The sequence below is a fragment of the Phalacrocorax aristotelis genome, chromosome 2, assembly GCF_949628215.1.
Source record: "Phalacrocorax aristotelis chromosome 2, bGulAri2.1, whole genome shotgun sequence".
Classification (NCBI taxonomy): domain Eukaryota; kingdom Metazoa; phylum Chordata; class Aves; order Suliformes; family Phalacrocoracidae; genus Phalacrocorax; species Phalacrocorax aristotelis.
In genome coordinates, this window is record NC_134277.1 from 43962557 (window position 1) to 43981180 (window position 18624).

Below are 18624 nucleotides of genomic sequence, written 5' to 3' on the forward strand. Positions count from 1 at the left end.
AACATTAGGTGCTCTTAAAAATGTTGTTTTTAGGATGTTATTCCCCCTTCTAGCTCTTCTGTAAACTGACATTTGTTATTTCAAAGTAAGGCCTTACAGCTTCAGTAAAGAGCAGTACCTTTATTTAGTACACACACAGTCTGCCCACCATTGCATTTGACCATCTCTACCCATTTCTCTTTTACAGGAAGACAGTTACAGAACAAGCAGCCTGTGCCTAGCCTTTCTAACCTAAACACTGTCACTCTGGATGTGTACCACACTTTCCCAGCTACCATAAATAGAATGCAGAGCTTGAGAAGACCTACCTCCAAGATCTATTTTCCCCTTTAGCATCTGGCCCTCTTCCCATTAACATTTCATCACAAAATTTCCAGAAAATAGAAGTAGCCAATACTGACAACACCAAGAAACCTTTGCTTTAGCATTAGTAGTAAAATTATGCCTTCTACATCATCAAACCAATCAGCATTAGTTTGTACAGGCTTTAAAGCACTTAAATATCACCTGTCCATGCTGGCTCTTAAAGTTTTGGTGCTCTACATCATAGCTGAACTGGATTAACTGCTTCCTGCCTCCCCTTAAAAATGAATCAATACACACTTCTGGAAAAGTTCCAGATTCTTAGAACTCCTTTTCAAGTCACCAGCAAAACAAGTTGGAAGACTGGACCAAAACAGTTTCAGGTCTTACAATGCTTACCATAACTAATGCTTGACTACAGCTCTTCCTAAGCCTACCAGAAAACATTCACAAGTCAGTAATGAAAAATAATGCTATCTGGAGGATTTTTACTGCTTGCAGCCAACAATCCCATTTCTCCCCTTGTAGGATTCTAATACCAGAATTAAAGCAAAACCCAAAAATCCCACAAGCCTACTTTAATCATAATAGCTTATAAATAATCATCTCATAAATAGAGCTGTAAGTTCACATAAATTTATCCTCTAAAGCACACTGAATATAAAGAATCTCTTTCGGTGAATCTCTTCCAGTGAATCTCAAATATAACTATATGAGTCATAAATAACTGTACTTACATATCTTTCTCTTTTGTATGGGAAAGAAAAAAAAAAACTTCTGTTCATACTTTGGAACAGTTTCCACTGAAAAACATCAAAATACATGCTGTCCCTCCCTTTCACCATTCTATCATCATTTTTAAAAACGACCAATTTTCTTACAAATATATAAGATATGTACAAAGTATATGTAATCACCAAAAATAATTCCTACTTATGTAGGAAAATGTGTGCCTACATTAAGCTTCAGATATGTGATAATCCTACTAGAAAATATTTTTCTTGTCAGATACTTCTTATTAGGTATTTGTTTAACCTCTGTATAGCCAGCCCTCTCTCATGTTGAAACACTTACGCCAGGTCACTGCAAAGACTGAGAGGTAGCCAAAGGAAAGATACGGCTGCACAGCTAAGAGCAAGGCGAGGACAGCAAGATCTCATCTCCTCCTTTCAACAGCTGTTATGTTGACTCAATTGCTCATGAAACAGAAGCCTTGGTTTCACCTTAATTTATTCTTTGGCCATCGGTAAGAGGGGTATTTTCCAGAGTCAGCAATACAGGTGCTTAAATTGCCTCAAGCAGCCTGAACCCCCTGCCTTCCCACCCAGTATCTTGTATAACTACAGTGCTGACCTAGCTGAAGCACTTCTGCAAATGTGCTACAAAAGAGACTGGGGAAGTGATCTGGCTGCATGTTCCCATGGTTGAGGCTTTACAGCTGTTCACGCAAACTGCTCCAGCTGAATGCCTGCTTCCCCTTAACCCCTGACTCCCTGCAAAACACACACATGCTTTTTCTGGGTCATCTCCCAAGAAGAGCAAGAGAAAAGTGAAGGAGGAGACAGCTTAAGTTTGCACTGAAGATTTAACTGCAGAAACAGACATGGCAGGGGTTTCACCGCAGCTTAACCCTATCTAAATTGGCATTGTTGCAGCCTCCACCACTGCACCTCTCAGCCTAATATTCACACTTCCTTCCTCTCCTCAGCACTAGCGCACATCCATTTGTGTGGCAAATTGGTTTGGGGTGCTCAACTGCTGAGATCTTTCTTATTATCTTCCTTTGTCAGGACTGCTATGTTTTTTGCTGGCTTAGTGTACTTAAGCAGGCTTACGGTACAGTCAGACAAGTGTCAGTGCAAGATGGAAAGCAGTAACAGACAGAGGGAGCAGAGCAAGAGTGTGACTGCAACAGCAAAAAGCAACCATAGTCACTTTGAACTGTCTCGAGTTAGACCACAGTATAAGAAAACATGACAGCAGCCTAAATCAAGTTTTCTCAGCTAGAAACGGCTGCTATAATGGCTCTCTGGTGTTCTGAAGCAGTAAGAGTCAGTACTGTCAGGAAATACTACTTAGTGAAACTACTGCTAGTCTTCTAGCATTTTGCAAATGTTAATTAAGCTTCAGAGCATTCTATGTGAAAAGTGAATAAATAAGGTTTTAACACTGGATCTCCCTAGCTTTTTCCTCTGGCTTCACGAAATAGCATCCATGAATCTTCATCCCAAACTACTTCCTTTTCAAGTCAGTGAGAAATTTTAACTTAGATGAAGTATCTAATTTTGCATTTTGCTATATGAAACTAACTCAATGCCATTTTTGTTGCCAAACACAGGATCTTGAGTCAAATAATGAAGACTCACAGGATTCCATAATGCTTCAAACTGGCAGCAGATTGCAGAATGTACTGCTTGCCATGGAACTAGAAGCATTGTTATCTGTTCAGACTCAGTATTTCAAGTGCATGACCCCACTCGCAAGGACACTTAACTTCCAGAAAACAAAACAAACATCTCCCTCATGGCCCCTGTTCCCCGAGTCTTGATTCTACAGAACTTCACATCATTCATGCTGGGAAATTACTTACCGACAGCCGTCATTTTTTTCAAACCTACAATCTCAGAAGCAAGCTTTCCTTGGAAAGCTTCATAGTATTTTTTTTTAAATATATATTTTTCTGTGACAGATTCAAATAACAGTGCATACTCATTAGCATGCACGGAGACAACAGTGCAGGTCATCTGCCATCCACTGGGTTTATTCCTAGAATTTCATGATGGCCATAAAATTCTGATTCCTTTAAGTAATACTGGTTGCACTTGAAGGAAAATAGATGTTTTATCCCGAGACAAAAAAATACATGTTAAGCAAACAGAAAATCACCACAAACTTACTCTCTAGCTCTTCTTTCTCAAAGTTTGTATTGATAGTAGAGCTGATTTTGCCCATATCCACAACGGCTTCTTCATCATGACCCTGAAGAAACAAGACATAAGTTTAACTTAAAAATACACAGAACTACTTTTTTCTAAATTCCTACGTATATTTTGCAGTTCTGAAGCTGTTTGTCAAAGTTTTCTAAAACAACACTTTCACCTCTGCAAAACTGAGAAAGAAAGTGGCATTGAAAATCTACCCACCCAATTCTTCCAGAAAACATTACCCTGTACTGAAGGAAAAAGAGTAAATCAGCAGATATGCTAAATACCATGCAATTTCCTTTTGCACCACTCTTGATTTCATCGTATCAAGGATCAGGACATACGTTTCAGGAGTGTGATGTTCTTTTAGTTTTACATTCAACAGCAATGAAACTACTTCAATAAAATAACTGGAAAATTTATAAAAAGTGACATAAAGTTAACAGAGTTCTTGAACCCATTTGGTTAGGGGACAATTCCTGTGTGAGATTTTCCAGCACAAATAAGCAGCTTTTGCGAACCAAAGGTTATGTAAAGGGGTGGCAACAGAGTTAAGTTATACAACTTGGGGATCTCTCCTACAGCAACAGTTTTTGAAAGATTAAAATAACTGTTTCACTCAGGTTTCAACAGACAGCTTGTTAACCACACTCCTATCTAATTCAAATTTTTTATGCACAAAGTTAGAAAACAGCAGTTGTGAGACAATCTTCTCAGATTCCATTACTACCAAAACCAAACCACTCATAACGCAAAAGCACAGTATTTGAAATAGATATGTTCACGAATGAGTCTTATCTGTGAACATGTCCTCTAATCACATTTAGCACATCACTAAAGCAGACCTTTAAGCACTGCCTTTTGCTCAGTCTTGAAAATCTCATAATCTCATACTTGACATCAAAACAACATTAAAGTTGCCTTTTGCATTCCTTAGAATACAGTCCACTTTTAACAGCTCACAGTTACAGCCTCCTGGCAGAACTGGTTCTCTAAATTAACTGCTCCCTACCCTAAGGATAATGCTTTACTTTAGCAGTTAGCCTGCCACTACACATAGCTAGAAATACATAGTTAAATGTAAAGAATACTGTCCCTGCTCTTTCTGCTCCCTTGGGCACACGCTTTTTTCCTTAAGACAGATCTATCAATCATGAAGTCAGATACAAAGAGCTGAAGCAATGGATTTTTTTTTTTTTTTTAAAAAAAAAACAACTTAGTTTTCCATTGGATCAGTCCACCAAACTGACTTTTCTTGTGGCCATATGACATGACCACTACATCCACCACAAACAGATATTTGATCACTGCTTCTGGCAGCAGCCCACTGGTGCATTTACATCAATCAGCATGGGATCTGGGATAATGGTTTCATGAGGGAAAAAAATGGAAGCCTAAATCAGGAGTCTTATAGGGATGGGAAACCCACCCTAACAGTGTTGATATTCACCTAAACATTGATCTTAGAATTACTCCACAGTGCAATGCTTTAAATACTGAACAGGTTTTTCATCTCACAGGGAAGCAACAAGGATGAAAACATACCTGTGTAACAGCTCTAGGTTAAAACAACCAACAAACCTCCACCAAAAACATATTTTGAACACACAACTCCTTAGTCCTTCCAAAATAGGTCTCTATAATAGTGTATTGTGCACATGCACACACAAAAAAAAAAATCCAAATCATACAGGGGAAAAAATTTTCAGGTGACCAAAAAAAAAAAGAAGATATGTCAAAAGCAGGTAGACCCCATAAAAAATAAAAGCAGCTGGCACCATGTAAATAAGCAAGGTACAAGAAAATAGGGACACATGGCAGAATAAACCTCTGAAAACTAAAGGCCAATTCTGAGCTGTGTCCCTAAGAGTGGGGTTTTCAAGAAAGGCCCAGTAACATAACTTTGTCACTACTGCTACATTGCAGATGTAGCATTTTGTACGCATGTTAGAAAAATCAGAACTCCTGCACACTCCAGACAGCTACAATTAAAAAATTCAGGTGATTAAACCAAAGTTGTGTCTGATGGGCAAATCTATGAAAATGTTACAAGGCCATATTAATGCAGAAGTGGCAGAAATTTAGAAAGTGTCATGGTAATAAATGGGGGGAAAGGGAGACAGTGGGTACAGGGGAAGTACATTCCTGTCTCCTACTCTCCAAACCAAAATTGAAAAGCCCTCTAGAACATGCCTTCATGATGGCCTCTCAACTCTTTGATAACCATTCCAGAGGTAGGGGGGGAAAAAAAACCAAACAAACCATGGTTGCAAAGTGAGTGCTGGCTCTTATCTTTAGTAAAGATGTATTTTCCAACACAGCTTGGGAAAAAAAATTTGTAACATGCATATAAACCCAACAGCAAAAAGAGGTCTCTAAGAAGCAACATCAAAAAGCTTAAGTTACCAATATTCTGAGGCACCAAATAAGTACATCAAAACATTTAACTGCATTGGTAAGGTCATAACACTACCTAGGAGGAGTCAAGCACACCTACTTTCCCCTTTATCTCAGTGACACAGAAATAGAAAATTATAGGACTGTAGTACACTCCAGTTCACAGAAACAGATATACACATAAATCCTGCACGTTCCCAGAAAACTCAAAATAGAGACGGAAATAGATGAAGTATTACATATCCTCTAAATTATCTGAAGTGTCCTGTATTTTAAGACAGAGAGAGGAAAAGCCCTAGTGTTAGGAAAACTGCATTCAAAACCTCTTCCGCAATTAGCCTCATGTTTACAGCCATAGCCTGCTGAAATATCCTGAACCTAACTTCCCCCCCCTGCCCCCAACAGTCCTTTTAGGACACTTGGAAGCTTGCCCAACATAGGTTTTGAGCAATAAAGAAAGATAAAAGCTTTTCTACAGATTACACAGACTGCTGCATACTGGTAGAAAATTATACACACACTGTGGAGAAGAAAAAAAAACCAAACACATGCAAGAAAATATTTTGTATCCCAATAATATTTTGAACCTGTATTTGCTGTATGCCTTATATCATATTAATATTTATCACCATTTGCTTTAGTAACAGAGGTACTTTGCCAACCTTATACATACAGAAGCACCCTTCAAAACCACATCATGTGAAAGTAACGTCTTTTGAGATTAGATTACAGAAAGGCATGCATGCCCTTGTAAACCATTCTATCCCTATCTTAAAGTACTCAACATATGCAGAGACTCTTCCAAGAATAAACCATTAGCAACCACAAATATCATACATGAAGAAAGCCTATCATTTACAGCCTTTGTTTAGAAAAACACAATGCATCATTTTAACATAACCATTTGTGATGCCAATAGCAAATCCCACCATAAGATACTTTTGCCTTCGGTCAGGTAGAAAACCCAAAATATTCAAATACACAATAAAATTAATTCCAAGCTACCACCTTTTCCTTGCTAAAAATAAAGTCTGTAGGGCATAGGTTTCCAGTAATTATTTCTACCATGTCAGTTTAAGGCACAAAAGTGAGAGAAAACTGTTTCAGTTGCTCAAAACATGTTCCCGCTCTAGTTCTCTCTTGCTTTCTGAACTTTTTACACACATAGAGAGGTGGGATTGTTTAAAACTCACCCACTTCCCTTTCTGAGGCACAGAGAGTGACTTCATCTTACAGCAAGCACTCCTCTGTAGTTTGCTACCCATTTCACGTGAAACTTGACTTACGCTAATCCCACAGATGCCCAAAAAAGAGCTGATGAAGACAAGCCAAAGTAAAATTTAAGACTAACTTGGAATGTATGCAACTTCTCTTTTCAGTCGAGAGACAGAACAATTAAGAAGGGGAAAAACCAACACAAGCAGCAACCAAGGTGCCTCAGGGAGAGATTAAGCCTTCCCCTTTGGTTTGCTCTTTTGCAATGAGAGGGTCAGTTTTAAAACCAGACAAATCCAGAGTACTTCAAGGGGAAATAAAAATCCTAGTCCATTAAGATACACTGACTAGATACTTCTTCCTAACACCAAATTTGTGGATACTCACAAACGTACTGTAGAAACAGCCTTCCAGTGAAAATTTCGTATTCAACAGAGGTGCCTACTACATACATTACAAGTCTTCTCAGCCTTCCAGCTTTGCCCAGCATGAAAATGAAACCCCTTTTCAACTGTTGGCAACCAGACCAGACTTTCAAATACTCTTTGCTCTAGCAGAATCCCAGTACGATTCCTCTTGCCACCTCTGGTTTTCAAATGTCTTCTCATTCCAGGAGAAAAAGAGTAATTCCCCTTTCATTACAAACAAGCAAGCATCCAGAAATTGTTTACACTTTACTTTTTTACCTTCTCAAACATATGCCTTCATTTAGGACAGTAGTTTTCAGGTCTAAAACACGAACACTACGTGTTTTTTAAAAGGTAGTATTTTTTAAAAGTCAATCCTAAATTGCATGAATCATTACAGGATGGCACTCAAGTTTACAAGAATTAAGTTGTCCATCTCCAGCAGCATGTGTTAGTTACTGTCCAGTGGACTGGCAGAAATATGACACACGCAATATTAAATCTAAAGGAGATTTTCCACTGTCATCTGTACAAGCTCTTCTCACCACGCAACTCGTCTAACCTTATGCAGTCACATACACATGACAGACTTCAGATGGGCACACTGCCAAAGTGCATTACTGAATAACCACTTCCAAGAGATACAGCTTGCTACTAACACATTTTCAAGGTACTTGAAATGTAGTTCAATCAATTCATTCTGGTGATAGACAACGGTCATACAAATGGCTCATACAGTTAACAGTAAACCTTTGAAATGTAATAATAGTACAGTAATTGTTTTGAGAATAATTTGAGCTCGACATTTAAAACCATTACTTAGCTAAGCCAATGTTCATATGCTCCACTGACATCCCCTCAGCCCAAAGCTCTTCACCAGAGTTGGGGCACTACTTGCAGCACCAGAAGAGATAGGACTAGTGTTCATGTGAATATGTAGGGATCAGGAGAGGACACAACCAAAAAACCTCACCACCACCTCCCACCCCTACCCCCCAAAAAAAAGTTACATTACCACTTTCATGCTACAAAGAACTTTCACTGCAGCATTTATTCATGGAGATGCAGGCGCTTACAAAAAAAACCACCACACAAAAAACCCACACCAAACAACAAGAACAAAAAATACCGAGGGGGGGCGACACAGGACGACAGGGACAAAGTGTGTTCGTATCTAGTTTTTTCCCTTATACATCTGTCCCTGGCCAAGAGTTTAAAACTTCTGATTTTGATAATAGTCTACTGCAACTGCCTGCACCATCACAGTGAACATAAATATTGCTCTATGACTGTAATTATATCCGATCCTCTCTAGCTTGAACAGAAGGCAGTTAACTTAGCCCCTCCTTCCCACAAGAACCCATGGATGATACATCTCTGCTTTGTAGAGACGCCAGATCTGGCAGACGGGATTTAGCTCTTAGGCTGGAATGGGGCACCAACAAACCGTTCCTCTCAAAACACGAGCACACACTGCTTACAGATCCAACTGGTAAACCTATACAGCATGCTACTGTAGATATATATACTAAGATCAAATGACAATTTTCAGAGTGCATTTTGCTCTTTGTATTTCGCTCTTCATTCTTTCAGCATCAGTATACAGGAGCAGTTAAGCTTGATCAAACCGTCCATCCAACCCAACATGCTGCCTCCAAGGGGATACAACAGTAGAGGCCTACAGCAACTTCCCAATGAACTTACAAATCAGTGCAAACAGAATTCAAAATGGTGGCTTGACCTAGACCCAGGAAGCAACTGTCAAAGTATTTTTGTTGTATCGTCAGCCCTCACACTGTCAGATCCGGATATCTGTCAGAAGACAGATATGATAGCCACCAAGGCTTCAGTAACAAAAAAGTAAAATTAAATAAAGAAAAATTACCAATATTGCTCTGCTTGAAAAATAAAAGTTTAGCTGGAGAAAAATTAAAACCTTCATTTTGACCACACATCTCAAGGATAACTAAAGAGGAACTACAAAACCTGACTTTGCCATTGTTTTCCAGATATGTGTATGTACATACATAAAGTATTTTAAAACTGACCTTTTGTCACAAAGCTACTGAAATACGTTGTTCAGAGTAATTAAGAACCAGTAGGATAACCCATGATTCATTTCTACAGCAGCATTTCCTAAGTGGTTTGTTTCAGAAGCCAGCATTTCTATTCTAAACACACATAACAGTCCACATAGTCAGGAAATAAAATACATCTGATTTACAAAAGGCACATACACAGCCTCTTCTCATCTATCCAGTCTGCCAGAACTGCAGGCTAATAAGCAGTAATACTTCAGGGGAGAGTGGGGGAGGAATCAGACAAGACCAGTGTTATCTCCTAATTTTGTAGGACTGTAATTCTACCCATAACAGCAAACGTGGAAATGATAAGAAAAGAAACCAGGAAATTAGTATATTTTTTAATGCCATCTGTGACTACTGTATGCAGAGTTCAATGACAATCATTCTACCTCTAGCCATCATCAGCACCAGGTCTACACCATAGCTGTCCCACTGCAACCGATACAGAGCATTGAGTAGCCCTAGTTGAAACTGAGTAAATTAGGAAGGGCTTTTTGACATGGTTCACCTGCAGGAGCGACTAACAGCAGCACTTGGTAAGTTCTAAATATATTGTTTTACTTCTCTGTCAGATTGATCCTGCATTTAAACCAGAGGTAAGATGAGCCTATGGTGCGCAGGAGGGCAGGCATCTCCAGTTGCTGCCTCCTTGAAGGACAGCCAGCATATGAAAAAATCAAAGCTCTTTCCAAATAGTGGTAAGTAAAGGTATTATTCAGCCTAATAAACAGTCTTTAGCTGAATTGCACAAGTGGCCCTATAAAAACATTTGAAGTAAGTTCTTTGGGCACAATATCGGTCTACACAACAATACCGTATCTTCAGAAGTTGCCACAGTGATGAAACACTACCAGTTCTAAATCAAGCACATAAACCAAGGGAAAATGCCCCAAATATAAATGGACCCTGTCTGACCCCTCTAAATATATACGGATGAGAGTAAAATTAATAATAATTCACAAACAGAACACTTGTCAGTTTTAAAATAGGAACCATACCACATTGACGGGTACCCCCTTAGTCATATTTGCTATGGTCTCATTTGCACAGGAACAGCTGTTTTCCCAAGTTGCTGTTTGTTTTTTTTTTTTCTTTCTACTATCATAGCAGTAGGTATTCCTCAAGCACCACACAAAAGACTTCCACTACAGCTCAAGGGTTTTGGTGTCACCCCTCCCTCCTTGCCTTTTTTTGTGAATTTTATCTGTGGTTATACAATTACTACTTTACACAACTCATACGTAAATGAAGATCCCTCCTAATCAAAGCAATAATCAGAGCCCCACAGGAAGGTTTGACTTTCAGATTTCAGTAAGGCCACAGCTATAATGAAAGAGGTTAGGAATACTTAAAGAAGTTTTTCTAGCCTACTAATCCTCTAATTAACTGCTCAGCTTACCCTACTAAATACATCTGACCAATCTGCTTCTAGAAGACTTACAAAAAACAGGAGTAATACAAGCCCTTGGTTTGGACAAGTATGTCCAACAGACATTAGACTTCAATAAGGCTCTCCAGAGGTTGCATTTTACTTTTACTTTTCCAAAACTGTACGTGGAGGACAGTCAAGAAAGAAATGTATGTGTGCTAATGTTTAAAAAAAAAAAAAAAAAAGGGGGGGGGGAATAATCCTAAAATCCACCCACACACCAACAAAAAGACCCACACCACACTTTGGGGAAAAAAGCAGTTCTGAACATGTTAATGTTTTGCTTCCTGCACAGTTGAACATTCAATGTTTACAAATAATTTCATTTCAGTGGTTCTATAGCAGGCATTACTCTCCCCACTGGCATACTGAGCACCACAACCTGCAAGACAAGCCACGTCCCAGACAACTCAGACAGTAGTCACTGGGCAGTAAACACAGTGTTTGTGTTAATCAGAACACAAAATTAAATTCAGAGGGAAAGTCAGAAAGGAAAAAGAAGCATAAACACTGACAAGAGCCCAGTCACAGCAGTGACTGGCCATAACCTATAGCACACTGCAGCAATTTGTAAAATAAATAAATAAATGGGTTAGAATGAACACATGGGATGTCTTGATTAATATTAAGGAATTACTAAAATGCAAGAGAATATTCAGTTAAAATCAGAAGCCCTTATGAATTCAACCCAAGTGTTCTGCAAGCCAGAAAATTTACCACCAGTGAAGTTAGCAAATAATGTCACCAATCCAACACAAGATATCAAGTTGCATATCTAACATTATAGTAGTTGTTTTACGAAGTTGCATTTTATCACTGCCTCACAGCACTAAGTTTCATTCAAAAAATCATAGCTCCATTCAATTTCTAAAATTACAGTTAAAGAAAAAAAAGTTTCCCAATAGCCAAAATGAAGTTTCTCTAAATTATAAGGCATAACACTGTAATGAAGTATAGTTTATACATTGCACTGCTTCGTTCAAAATTGAACAGTTCTGTGACTATAGTACGCAAAGTAGAAGAACCTTTGTAATTGGCCATCTCAGATCTTTGCCTAGACTTCTAGGCATATGCATGTCCAGTAGAGTTCTGTGTCCAGAGCTGAAGGCAGCACCACAATATAAAAAAATCAGAGATCAGTCACTGTAGTACAGAGACCCTACCAAACAAGACCACTGCAATCCAATACATTTTAACATATCTAAATGAAACCCTTACTTCTTATGCTCACAAAAGGAAACAGAAAATTTAGTGGTCATCTTAAAAAATTTATAAAACACAATTCAGGGGTCTTCAAAGCTTTACAGCCTAGGAAAATTTCATCCGATAGATTTTAGTTTCCAAGGAACTCTAAAGTAGTAATCCCTATTACACACTGCACTGCAGTTAAATGGCAGTGACAAAGACTACCCGTACAAGAACTAAGCAATAGCTTGTAATACTAATATTAGAGTTCACCGCTTCATTGTAGAAATCCCCACAAACAGAGTTTTGTGGCTATGCCACTTAAGTCTGAAAAAAAAACCACTACCTCCATGAACATTTTACTTCAGTTACAGAGGTCATTAAGTTCACTCTTTTTTTCGGGGGGGGGGGGGGGGGGGGGGGGGGGGGGGGTAAAAGGAACAATCAATAGGCTATTTCAAGATTCTTTACCAGAAACTTCCCTGCTATACTCGCACAGACTTACTCAAAGCGACAGCTGATAACCTTCAAATTAAAAAACGCTGATTCAAAATAATGCAAAATTAAAAAAAAAAAAACCACAACACTCAACCACTCTCAAAATCTGGTAGTATACTCTCATGTATTTAACAGCATATTTTATTTCTGGATTAAGCTAGTTACTATGTTTAAACAATTCTAGCTACACAAAAAAATATCTTCCCTAACACAGAAATCTCTACTTCAAGTATTATTTCTACAACTAGAGCTTTCAAAAATTTCCACAGCTACTGAGCCTAAGGTAGCACACCATTCTGAGACACAGTTGCTAAATATCACTTGCATCAAAGCACATTCAAACCGTTATCAAGTTATACAGCAGCTATTTACATACAGGTTGCATTTGCTTCCCTGGATGAGCTTCTTCCATGCCGATGTGCAGAAATGGAGAATGCCCTTGTACGAGACCCTGTAACAAACCTCCCAAGAGATCAGAGACTGCGCGTACATGACTGCTTTAGCTCACTCTGCTTGACACAGATGTACTCCGGGAAATTGCTCCCCAGCCCCACAGCCAATCACTACCTCGCCAGTCTCTCATCTCCCAGGCCACCGATTACAGCTACCACAGGGTCGCACAAGAGCAGAATGGGTGAGACGGCATGCCTTCAATTCCAGCTCACAGAATACCAAAAAAGGAACTGAATCAGAGTTCAAGACTTAATATTTTCTGCATCAACAGCAGCTAAGAAGAGCTCCAAGGTTATATTTTTGCTCTGATGCAAGACTTTATTAGCACTACAAAATGAAAGCACATCTGAACCTCAGGTCCCAGAACAGAACAGTCCAGAAGTCAAACATCTGCTAAGTGTGTTTATAGCTGTATTATTGACTTTTCACTGAATACTCACTCCAAGGCAGGGGTTTCTTTGACATAAGCAATCATAAGCAATATATTCTTGTTCAGCAATCAGGGCTTACTAAAAGTCCTCAGGTTAGTTTTTTTTTCCCTGTTGAAGAGGTAAAACAGCCATCCTGTTAGCTGCAATTAATTTCATGTGTCCTTCCAGAGGACGGCTCTCTCTTTCAGGTATGAGTAGCTACACTTTTTCCTTGCTTAAGACAACTTTAGAAAAAATGCAACCTCCACTCTAGCTGATCAAACTCAGAGCTTCATTTCACTCTTCCCCTCTTCATCACTAACATACCTTAATCTCCTTATCCCATCATGTAATGCATAGAAAAACTGGCTCTTTAAGGCATTATCCATAATTTAACCTTCATGACATGACACTGCCTTCGTTGTTCTTTTTTCTTCTTTCATTCCTACTTCTTGGATGACAAGAACTCTAGTAATGAAGCTGGACTGGTGCCACCCCAACCAACAACTTAGACAAAACAAATAACATACTGTTCACAAACGTGGGGCAAATATCACCAGCCAAAGAAACATACTGTGCAACTGTGAAGATGGCATTTATCACCTAGTAGTTGAGAAATCAGAAGACCACATTCAGTTCCCCTCACTGCCTTTCTCAGTCCAGAAAATTCTCTAACCATAGACTAATAAAAGTATTCTCAGATAGTGCTGACAAGAGAGTTTAAAAGTAGTTTGTTTCCACTCTGTAAATAGATGTCCACTCTAACATGTGTGTGAATCTTTCTGCTTCCAAGCTACTGAAGGCCTCTCTGGTGCTATATGTAAATGACCGTAAACTAAATCATTCATATAGCAAGAACAAAAATGTTGAACAAAAATATCACATACCCTAACTCTTAGTGACCTCTTCTCAACTGAGCATCCTAAAGGAAACCTATTCTTTACCCAATGCAGAGCACATATAGGTTCATACAGTTCTTCAGCTACTCAGATGAATACTGAAATACCTATCCTGAATTGTGTCCTGGTGGCTCTCCCACACTTTAATGCAGTTGTCTTTAGCATAAATCCGTACTGGAAGAACTTCCATTTCTAAAAGTACAGAAGTTGGTTTGTGTTTAGGTTGGAGGGTGGGGCAGGTGGGAAGAGGCTGTCTACTCCTTTGGGGAAGAATGGGAGGGGGAGGGGGCATCTGAGAATCTCGCCTTTGATTTTTTTTTTTTTTTAATATAAGTTTTGGAAAGAATACTTTCTTTGTTTGGAACTTAAAAAAAAAACCTCCCTGAAGCACTTTATTGAAGTCTTTTTCTGGTCTGTAGTCAACCAATTTCTAATTAATACTCAGTCTTGGAACACAAGAAAAAAATAAAAACCACACAAAAGCTTTATTAATTTTTAAAAAAAAAGCCAAGAACATGTACATGCAGAGCCAAGCTGAAAAATCCAACATTCTAATATATAAGCAAGGTTTTTTTCTAACATATGGAAGTTTTTGTCTTTTAAGTCCCATACCAAAATACCTTGTAGATAAACGCCTGTTCTTAGCTAAGAATAAACACCAGGGGAAAGCTTCTCATTAGATGGAAGAACAACACAGCAACTTCAAACTGCAACTGTCTCAACATGCTGAACTACAGAAGTATTCTAAAATAAACTGTAGGCAAATACATTCAAAATTATCAGATCCTTGAACATGTTCAGTGACAACACTGAGAACTCAGAGCAAAACTATTTGTGCTGCAGCAATATTTCAACCATATGCTTGATGCTGCAAAAGAATCTTTATGAAGTGCATGAGGGCTTGTGTTGTTTGGTTTTTTTTGTTTGTTTTAAGAAAAGAAACATAGGTAGCTACCATGAAACATATGTTTTTGTCCATCAATCTTTCCTCCTTAATTTTCACTTCTATACCCCTTCAAGTTCCACTTATTTGAGCTTATCTCCGGCTACAAAGGCTTTTTTTTTTTTTTTTTTTGAAAGACAGGTCCAAAAAAATATGTATCTATTCTCCAGACAGAAAACAAAGATTTCATCTGCGCTCTTAGCAAAACTTTTCATAAGCAACATATAGTCCATGATTTCCTTGTAAGCAGTCCCTCAAAAGGTACTAAACTGAACTAATTCCAAAACCTCCGTTAACCATGGGGTGGAATGCAGAAACGTTTACAATGGATTAGAAGCATAATTTTCCTGTCACTTGTTATGACTAGTTTCTGGATCAATCTGTATAAATATTCCCATCACACCTTAGAGCAACACTAGCATTAACACATCAGCAAGCCACATGTATTACTACAGCCATAACCTCTTATTTCCTATCCTCTAAATCTTGCTCTTAAAATGAGAGCGCAATTATGATTCCAGTCTATCATGAAGTGGCAGTAAACTGCCTTATTGCTGGGTCTGCAGAGTCTCTAGCAGGCAGAGTTGTGCTTAATCTGCCATTCTGAGATGGCAGGACACAAAAGCATGGTTTTATTTAAAGTAACTGTGGTGGACAGGACTGTGCTCTCAGCAGGATTTACCACGAGCTATCAGACCCAGCCAGGTAGGAACACAAGGAAACTGAGTGCTCATTTGCTTGCGAAGAGGCCATACTGACACACTGACACACCTGTAAATTGGTAGATCTGTTATGAGGTTTCTATTGACACTTTAAAGCCCTGTTTTGAAGAGTTCCATCCATAATCCAAACTCAACCCCTCCTTATATGAACAAATATACAAAACGAACACAACAATATTTTCTAACATTGCAGGCCAAAAAAACCAACCCAGTTCACTGCCACATTTCTTCATCTATCTGAAAGGATACCATCTACAAAACTCGAAAGTACCTCTCTTTAGAAAAGAATATAAAAAACAAGAAATACCTACCCATGAGACAGTAAGACAGTACTTCTAAATGAGACTTTATTTTGGATTGCAGGGGCAGGTCACAGGGGAGTCAGGAGAGGTAAGGTGATAGGGAAATAAGATGATGCAGGAGCAAGTTGTATGACACAAACTGTCTAAAGTTAGTATGTCAAAAACCACTACAGATAGTAAGAAGCTGAACAAAACTAAATGGGAATCTACTAACTCATATTAAGAACAACAGCTTCCTATGAGTATTCTATTACTCATAAATTAAATATAAGCTGTTCCTCTAAGGAGATGTTATTCCCTCAAGCAAGGGAAACACGGAAACCTTCATAGGCAGTGGCTCAGCACTTAATGAAATAAAACTATCCATAAGAACTGAGAGTTTGACTGCCTGCATTTCAGAATACGATTTCCATGTAACGGCTAGTTCCCAAGAGGTACATCTCCATAGCATGCTTCAGCTTGCTTCAGTTAGTTTGTATCGGCACGTACACATCGAACTGAGTGTTTCCAAAAAAAGAAAAGAAAAAAAAAAAAACCACGGGGCAGGGAGGAGGAAGAGATGTATTCTGTGCAGATATTCTCTGGTGTGTCACCCCAGTACTGGACTCGGGTTTCTCAGCACATTGCAGCTCATCTGCCACAAGCCACAGGGATGCTGAGAGCAAGCATGGGGCAGATCGCTCGTTCGAGCCCTCCTGACATTACACAATTACACATCATTCTGAGAGCTGCATACTTATGCTCTAGAGAGGATACCAGTGAAATTTGTCATCTGAACCATCACCAACAGCGAGATTACTATGTACTCTACTGTATAAACTACTTAATTAATCACCCTGCAGTCCTGAGTTGGATACATTGATGAAGCAGAAAAACAAAAAAGATGTATGTGGTACTTTAATTATTTCTGGACTCAAAAATATCCCTCAGTAGAGACAGATGGAAAGAATTTGCCATGTTCTAACAGAGAACTACCAAGAATTTAACTTCAACATGTATGGGCATGTGGTCACCATGCAAATGGCACTGAGCTAGGCTGGGGGAGGGGGGTTGGTTGATTTGATTTTGGGGGGGTTTTGGGGGTGGGTTGTTTGGGTGGGTATTTTTTTGAGTGGGGGCTCCTGCACAGAAAAATGAGAATGCTTTCTAAATTCAAAGCTGCTCACTTTACAACTACAACAGATCTCTCATCGCTTGCTTTTACCTAAATTCACCTCCAGGCTTTTTGGCAGCATTTTTGAGAGATATTCTGATTTTTTCTTTATCCTAAAGAAGCCTTAGATCACTGTGCAAGTTCACCAAAACTATAAACCAGGCTATTTCAACGCTACTAAGGCCACGTAGCCAAGGCTATATGTTTAAATGCTCTACAATCTCTTGTACAAATATTAAATATTCATCTCCTAGAAAAATAGATGGCACAGAAGTAAACAGCTGATGAGTCCAGATATGAAGCAGCATAATATGGGGCAGATAATTTTACCTAGTTTGTACTGACATTATTTGAAGTACAGGCACACAAAAGCCTTTCCCTGACAGCTGATCCTCAGGAGGAAAAAAAGGAGAGGGAAGGGGAGAAGAGTCAAATAATCCAATTATACAGTTAGGACAGACTCTCCAAATACAACCAAACCAAGCTTACATCCACACAGAACAGTTCCTTGACAAGAACACCAAAGATCAGCAGTTAATAAATTAAAAATTTATTCTTTCAATGAGTGCTGTAATTTTTGAATCATTATTCACCCATGTTTTTCTCTTCATAGAAAGGCGAGAGATCATGAATCTCACCAACTCACATGAACTCAAGGCTCAACTCTTCACCTTCAGCTTTTCCTGTCTCTCAAATTCTCCTTTATTCATATAATTGCACCTCAGTCAAATCAAGTATCTGTGTAATAATTTACTGACAACCTGTTTACTCTTACAGTGAACAAAAATTACTACCTACAAAATCAAAGCTCAGCAAACAGTGCTGAGTTTTCGTGGTACCCAACGACAGGACAAGGGGCAACGGGCACAAGTTGGAACACAGGCAGTTCCACCTAAACATGAGGAAAAACTTCTTTCCTGTGAGGGTGACAGAGCAGTGGAACAGGCTGCCCAGGGAGGTTGTGGAGTCTCCTTCCCTGGAGACATTCAAAACCCACCTGGATGCGTTCCTGTGCCCCCTGCTCTAGGTGTGCCTGCTCAAGCAGGGGGGTTGGACAAGATGATCTCCGGAGGCCCCTTCCAACCCCTACCATTCTTCAATTCTATGTAAACTGTAACGCAAAGGTAACAACCTTTCCAACATCAGGAGCACGAATGATACAGCAGGAGGTATCACCACCCTGCTGGCCCACAACATTTCTTCTTAAAAAAACTCCAGGCCTGTTCAGGACCACTGCAATTTGAACAAGGGCAGAATTTCATCATACATTTTTAACTTTCCAAGTGGTGTAACATACAGG

General features: G+C 39.0%; 1 protein-coding gene across 4 annotated transcripts in view; it reads right to left on the minus strand.

Moving 5' to 3' along the window:
• Positions 1-18624, minus strand: part of SLC4A7 (solute carrier family 4 member 7) — a 93039-nt gene that overhangs the window by 53008 nt on the left and 21407 nt on the right. For 3 of the 4 annotated variants that reach the window (XM_075083277.1, XM_075083275.1, XM_075083274.1), the window contains exon 2: positions 3201-3282. In XM_075083277.1, coding sequence (XP_074939378.1) covers positions 3201-3282 — 82 coding nt within the window. Of the gene's footprint in view, positions 1-3200; positions 3283-12818; positions 12974-18624 lie in introns of those variants that run through there. The other variant, XM_075083276.1, reaches the window with a different exon arrangement.